The sequence below is a fragment of the Microtus ochrogaster genome, chromosome 15 (genome assembly GCF_000317375.1).
Source record: "Microtus ochrogaster isolate Prairie Vole_2 chromosome 15, MicOch1.0, whole genome shotgun sequence".
NCBI classification, from domain to species: domain Eukaryota; kingdom Metazoa; phylum Chordata; class Mammalia; order Rodentia; family Cricetidae; genus Microtus; species Microtus ochrogaster.
Window position 1 is genome coordinate 6,101,527 of NC_022017.1, and position 7,536 is coordinate 6,109,062.

The window sequence follows — 7,536 nt, forward strand, 5'->3', positions numbered from 1 at the left end:
GGTTTTTCGAGACAGGGTTTCTCTGTGGCTTTGGAGCCTGTCCTGGAACTAGCTTTGTAGACCAGGCTGGTCTCGAACTCACAGAGATCCTCCTGCCTCTGCCTCCCGAGTGCTGGGATTAAAGGCGTGCGCCACCATCGCCCGGCCTCTTCTGCTTTTTCTTTACCCTGCTGCCTGCTTAGATGACGTTAAGACACAGTGGCCTAGCAGCTGTCTCTGTAGTGGTGACTCGTATTTTTGTCCTTCCATGTCTCTTTTGGGTTCCCGGTTTCTCCTTCTGTCTGCTTTCTAGAATCTCTCTGTGGTTGCTTCACTGATATCGCACAAACTGGCAAAAATAGCTCTTTTGTTCTGTTCCTTCCCTAGTCTTCTCTGGTTGCTTCACTAAAGGCAACAAAAAACAGTAGGTTGCTCAAACATATATTTAGGAAATGTCTTCTCACTATCTCACCCCTCCCCAAACTTTGACAGTAATATATTTATTTTATCATCAAGCAGAGTTTGCAGAAGAAGTTATTTGTGTTAATTGTGTGTGTGTGGTGAGTACATGTGTTGGGGCAAGGGTGGCAGGGAAGGACACTGGGTGTCCTTCTCCATTCCCTCATTCCCTTGAGACAGGGTCTTCCATTGAACCTGGGATGACGTCCTGCCTCCACCTTCTGGTAGTCCTGGGGTTACAGGATGTTTAACCATGCCTAGCTTTAACGTGGAGACTGGGAATTTAAACATGTACAGCAAACACTTCTACCGGCTGAGCTATTTCCCCAGCCCCAAGCACTGCCTGTGTCTTCTCTTTCCCTTCTTTCTCTTTATCAGTAAGTCCTGTCAGCTCTGCTTCCAAAGTATGTCCATCTCTGTTTACATCCCTAGAGCAAGCCTCTGCAAGTTCAGTGTAGAATTTTCTGGAATAATTTTCACTCACGGTTGGTTGAATCTGTGGATTCACTGTATTGCAGCAGCATGCTAAGTCGTTTGAGGAATTATACTCTGTTTAAAGCCGTCTGAGTGTTCCCATTGGTTTTAAATTATTGAAATCCAGTGCCTTTGCCCTGGTTTTCAGCCGTTTCATGATTTGACTTCCACCCACCGATCTCATTTTTCTATATATGTATGGGTGCTTTGTGTTCATCTATATCTGTGTACCACTTGAGTTCCTGGTACCTGAGGAGGTCAAAACGGGTTTTGCCTGGAGTTACAGGTGGTTGTGAGCCACCATGTGAATTCTGGGGACCAAACCCAGGACCTCTGATAGAGCAACCAGTGCTTTTAACCACTGAGTCATCTCTCCAGCCCCATCTTATCTTTTTTTTTTTTTTAATATTTATTTATTTATTTATTCATTCATTCATTATGTACACAATATTCTGCCTGTATGTCTGCAGGCCAGAAGAGGACACCAGACCTTATTACAGATGGTTGTGAGCCACCATGTGGTTGCCGGGAGTTGAACTCAGGACCTTTGGAAGAGCAGGCAGTGCTCTTAACCTCTGAGCCATCTCTCCAGCCCTTATCTTTTGAAAAATCATTTGTGTATTTATTTTATTGTGAGGTGTAGGAGGAGTGTGTGCCACAGTGCCACATGTCTAGGCCAGAGCATGTGGAAATCAGTTCTCGTCCTGTCCTGTAGACCCCAGGGATCAAACTCAGATGGTCAGGCTTGGCAGCAGGCATGTTTTCCTCCTGAGCCATCTTGTGGACCTCACACTGACCTCATCTGGAATTAGCTTCCCTTTGGGTCACTACCCACTTAGCTGCAGTCTCTTGAAAGTGTCAGGCATGTTAAACTGTTGTTCCCCCTTGCCTTGTGCTGTCTGTAGGTTATTTTTCCTGATCTCTCCATGGCTGTTTCTTCTATCATCAATCTTGTTGTGAATGTCATGCTAAGAATTCTTCCCTGAGCATTCTCTTGTTCACATCTCAATCTCATATTACCTTGTTCTGTTATCTTTTTTGTGTTCATTCTGAGTATTTGAAATAATGTGCTCCACTGTATGAACTCAGAGACTGTTTACCGTCTCCTCTCCAGGACCCAGAGCAGCTTCTGACACTAGTGGGTGCTCAGTACATACTTGCTGAAAAATGAGGACAGGCATGGTGGAGTGCACTTTTAATCCCAGCATTTGGGATTAAACGCAGGTAGTTCTCTGTGAATTAGAGGCCATCCTCATCTACATAGTGAATTCCAAGCCAGGACTACATAGAAAGGCTCTACCCTAAAACAAAAACAGCAACAACAACAAAATCAACCAAAAAGGGAATGAACAAGCCGGGCGGTGGTGGCGCACGCCTTTAATCCCAGCACTCGGGAGGCAGAGACAGGCGGATCTTTGTGAATTCGAGGCCAGCCTGGTCTACAAGAGCTAGTTCTAGGACAGGCTTCGTATCTACAGAGAAACCCTGTCTCGAAAAACCAGAAGAAAAAAAAAAGAATGAACAAGGGCCAGGATGCTTTATAGAGAAAAGAACTCTCTATATAGGTTGTTTCTTAGGGCTGTAAGTAGGAGAGAGACATACTGGGAAATGTATGATGTACTGATTTGGATATCCATCGTTTTTTAGTCAATTATGAGATAAAAATAGGTTGTCTTCACCTTTAGAAAGTGCTGTTTGTTCATTTTGGTTTCTCATCCTTAACATTTCCCTTCCTAAGCATATGGCAATTCCTGGCTGGGGAAGGAGGATTCTAACAAAATGCTTAGGACACTGATACTCCAGCTGAGTCATTCGGGAATAAAATAAACTCCTAAGATAACTTGCCCACGTCATAGGGATGATGATGGAATCGAGGCAGTTTCAGACTTGTATGCCTCTTTAACTCCTAGCTGAATTAGTTTTCTAGTCGAGAACCGTTCAGTGTGCTGTGCTGTGCTGTGCAGTGTTGTGTATCCCAGGTGGGGGGTACTAGGAGGAGGGTAGACAGACAGCCACCAGGCTGTGAGGGTCTGAGAAGAGAATGGCCGGCAGCACTTCTTTTTCCTTTTTTTTTCTTTCTTTTTTGTTTTTTTGCCATGCGCACGCCTTTAATCCTAGCACTCAGGAGGCAGAGGCAGGTGGATCTCTGTGAGTTCAAGGCCAGCCTGGTCTAAGAGCTAGTTCCAGGACAGGCTCCAAAGCTATAGAGAAATCCTGTCTCGAAAACAACAAAAACCGAACAAAAGACAGGGTTTCTCTGTACAGCTTTTGCTGTCCTGGAACTCAGCTCTGTAGGCCAGGCTGACCTTGAACTTACTGAAATCCACTCGCCTCTGTCTCCTGGAGTGCTAGGATTAAAGGTGTGCCCCACCACTGCCTGGCTTTTTTTGTTTGTTTGTTTTGTTTTTGTTTCTTGAGACAGGGTTTCTCTGTGTAACAGTCCTAGCTACACATAGTCCTGGAACTATCTAGACAAGGCTGACCTGGAACTCACAGAGATCCATCTGTCTCAGGCAACACTTCTATGACTTCTAGTTAGGACACTTTTTGTTACTTAATGTTCTATACTGAAATAATTCCAGTTTCCTAGGAAGTTGGGAAAAAATGTTCTTAGAGTTCCTGTGCACCCTTCACCACATTTTTCATTGGTAACCAGAGCTGCTGCTGCTGCTGCTGCTGCTTCCTCTTCAGTGTGTGCAGGTGTGTGCGTGGGTCAGAGGTTGACAGCAGGTATCATTATTTTACTTTATTTAAAAATCTTTGACACTTCACATTTATTTTATTTCGTGTGTGTATGTGTGTGTGTAAAAGATAGGTGCAGGGGAGGATTGAAAAGGGGGATGTACATGCCATAGAGTATGTGTGGAGGTCAGAGGACAATTTGCTACGGGTTGGTTCTCTTTCTACCATGTGGGTTCCAGGGATCAAACTCAGGTCATCAGGCTTGTAGATGTGAAGCAGGCAACCCCACCCTAGACCCCGTTCCCAGCTATCTTGCTAGCCCAAGAAAATTTCTGATCATGGTGGGCTAGTATATCTGATAGACACCTAGAAATAGAAATAAGTGGTGTTTACTAACTCTTCCTCTTCACACACATACCCCAGACAGTAGCCCAGGCTGTCTTAGAACTCACTACTTAGCCCAGGCTGGTCTTGAATTTGTGGTTATTCCTCCTGCATCAGCTTTCAAAGTGTTGGGATTACAGGTATAAGCTAACACAATTGACTTCTAACACATCTTTTTAATAATAATTCTTTGTAGTTTAGTTACAAAACCATGGTATCCTCGTTGTATATATTTAGAAGTGAATATGCACCCAGGTGTGCGACCTCGAATCCAACCAACACTTGGGAAACTGAGACAGGAAGACTGCCGTGGGTTAAAGGCCAGCCTGCGCTGTAAAGTGAGACCCTGTCTCCACAAGTGAATAAGTGAATATATAAAAGAAATCACAAGGAGACAATATAGTGTAATGAATAAGAGTGGGCTTTTTTTGTTTGTTTTTCAAGACAAGGTTTCTCTTTGTTGTCCTGGCTGTGCTGGAATTCACTCTGTAGATTAGACACAGAGAGCCTCCTGCCTCTGCCTCCTGAGTGCTGGTATTAAAGGCATGTGCCACCCCTCCCACCATAAGACTGGGCTTTTCAAGTCAGACTACTAGGTCTTTGCTATCTAGAATTTGTGATACCTCAAGCAATTAGTATATGTACCTATGCCTCAGTTTTCTCATCTTTGAAGTAGGTATACTAATGTTTTGAGATTACTGAACTGTGCGTAGTAAGTACTTGCGTTTCCCACACAGATGGCAGGAGAACTGGTTGACAAAAAGGACCGAGACGTATCACCCAAGGAGGAAAGGAAGCGATCACGGACTCCTGATAGAGAGCGAGATAGAGACCGGGACCGGAAGTCCTCCCCATCTAAAGATAGAAAGCGGCATCGGTCACGGGATAGGCGGCGAGGAGGTAGCCGTTCTCGCTCTCGGTCCCGCTCCAAGTCTGCAGAGAGGTAAAGTGACTTTGCATGTTTTCACACAAGAAGAGGGAGAGCGTTGATGCCTCCAGCGTCAATCAGCCGCTTTTCCTATCCTAGCTCACCTTGTCCCAGGTGGGCCTGCAAGTTCTCTCAGCTTCCTCTTTTCCCTTGGTTTCTGAAGTGTGCTGTCACTGTGTAGTCCAGATGGACCAAAACGTAGGGTGTTCCTCTGCCCCAGACACCCAGCAGAGTGACTAGTTCCTCAAGGTTAAAAATGAGCTTATAAGGTAAAGATCCAGGTGGTAAGGAAGATGGCTCAGCTGTTCTCACAGTTCCTGATGTGCTTGCACTAAGTAGCCCTACAACAGCGCTCTGGGAGATCCTTCAGGATGAGGAACTGTGCGCTGTTAGGTGCAGGCCAAGGTCTGGATAAAGTGCTTGCTATGCAAGCATGAGGACCTGGGTTGGGATCCTGAGTACACATGTAAGAGGCCACGTGTGGGAGCATGCGCCTGTAATGCCTACTGTAGCAGGGGCTGGCCAGCCTAGCCAATCGGTAAGCTCCAGGTACAGGGAGGGATCCTGGTTTTTTAAGAAAAGAAAAAAGGAAGAAAAAAAAAAGATGAGGGAGATGGCTCAGTGGCTAAGGACACTGGCTACTCTTCCAGAGGACCCAGGTTCTATTTCTAACACCCACATGATGGCTCACAACTGTCTGTAACTCTTTTATAAGGGGATCTGGTGTCCTCTTCTGGCCTCTTTGGGCAACAGGCACACATGTAGCACATGAACATCCATGCAGGAAAACACATAAATAAAATAACTTTTTTCTTTTTAAAGTAGAAGGACTGTGGAGATGACTCAGTGTAAGCGTCAGGGCCTGAATTCAAATCCCCAGCACCGAAATAAGAAGCTACGGGTGCCTGTAATCTCTGGGACAGGCAGATGCCAACAGCTCACTGGTCAGTCAGCCTAGCCAAAATGACAGGGTTCCAGTCCAGTGAGACTAGTAGTCAGGGTTCTCTGGAGTGACAGAACTTAGAGTATACCTCCTTATGTATAGAAAAAGGGGGTTACTAGATTGTGGTTCAGCTAATCCAACAATGGCAGGCTGTGAATGGAAAGTCCGAGAATCCAGTAGTTCTCAGTCCACAAGGGTGTATGTCTCAGCTGGTCTTGAGTAGACACTGGAATCCTGAAGAAGTAGGCTCTAACACCAGTGAAGGAATGGACTTGTTAGCAAGGCAAGGGAAGCAGACAAAGAGCAAAACCGTCCTTCTTCCTTGTCCTTATATAGACTTCCAGCAGAAGGCATGGCCCAGATTAGATCTTCCTACCTCAAAGATTTGGATTAGAAGTAGATCTTCCTACTTCAAATTAAGCAAAACTCCCTCATAGGTGCACCCTTCATTTTTGAGTTTTAGTTCCAGATGTAGTCAGGTTGACAACCAAGTATAGTCATCAGAGGGACCTTGTATAAGACTGAAAGCTGAGGAGGAAGACATCTAATGTCCTGCATGCACGTGCCTGGGCGTTTGCACCTGCACACCTCTATGCATTCACTGTGCACACATACACCATGCACACATACGCCATGCACACATACGCCATGCACACATACGCCATGCACACATAAACACACAGGTGACACAGATAAAATGGAGTGTGGTAGAAGACATTTGATGTCAGCTCCAGCCTGCACACGTGTATACAAGGGTACATGTATCTACACCTCCATACACACCACACACACAGATCTTACTAGAATTTCCCTGAAAAATACATTTTCCAGTTTATTAAACACTACTTTGAGGAGAAAGCGTGGGAACCTTCTCAGGACCTCAATGAAGGAAGAAATCCTAGAAGTAGCAAGTGATTTCTTAAATGTCTTGTCTTCCAGAGAACGACGACACAAGGAACGAGAGCGAGATAAAGACCGGGATCGGAGTAAGAAGGAGCGGGACAGAGACAAGGATGGACACAGGAGGGACAAGGACCGCAAAAGATCCAGGTAACAGCCAGTGTGGGCTTTAGGCTATGCTGTGCGTCACCTTTGCTGCTCTGGCTCAGCTTCATGGGAAAAGTAGATTCTATTGGTAGTTTCCACAGAGTGTACTTCCTAAGAAAGTGTGTGTTATTTTCTATTTATTTGTTTATATATTTAATTATTATTTTAAGTTCATTAATGTGAGAGTCAGATGCCCTGGAACTGGAGTTACAGACAGTTGTGAGCTGCCATGTGGGTGCTGGGAATTGAACTCAGGACCTCTGGAAGAGCAGCCAGTGTTCTTAACCGCTGAGCCATCTCTCCAGCCTGATGTTTATATATTTAATTAGTGTCTTCTTACATGGCCCTGGGTGGCCTGTAAGTTCCTACCTACTAGGAACCAGGCTTACCTTGAACTTACTATCTAGTGATGGATAACCTTGAACTCTTGCTCCTCCTGCCTCTGCCTGTGTTGAGATTGCAGGTGTGAGCCATTGTGCTCGGCTCAGCATATATCTTTTTTGGAAAGTAAAATGGCTCTTCCTTTAAGTGGTCTGTGACCTGTGGAAATGATTAACTACTCTCCTGACCCCGAAAACCCTACAAAATGAAGTAAATCAAGGAGTTCAAATCTTCACGTTTACTTTTTTTTTTTTTTTTT

General features: G+C 45.1%; 1 protein-coding gene across 2 annotated transcripts in view; it reads left to right on the plus strand.

Moving 5' to 3' along the window:
• Positions 1-7,536, plus strand: part of Ddx23 (DEAD-box helicase 23) — a 21,057-nt gene that overhangs the window by 1,687 nt on the left and 11,834 nt on the right. For both annotated transcript variants that reach the window (XM_005353955.3, XM_013348717.2), the window contains exons 2-3: positions 4,716-4,921; positions 6,789-6,899. In XM_005353955.3, coding sequence (XP_005354012.1) covers positions 4,716-4,921; positions 6,789-6,899 — 317 coding nt within the window. The remainder of the gene's footprint in view (positions 1-4,715; positions 4,922-6,788; positions 6,900-7,536) is intronic.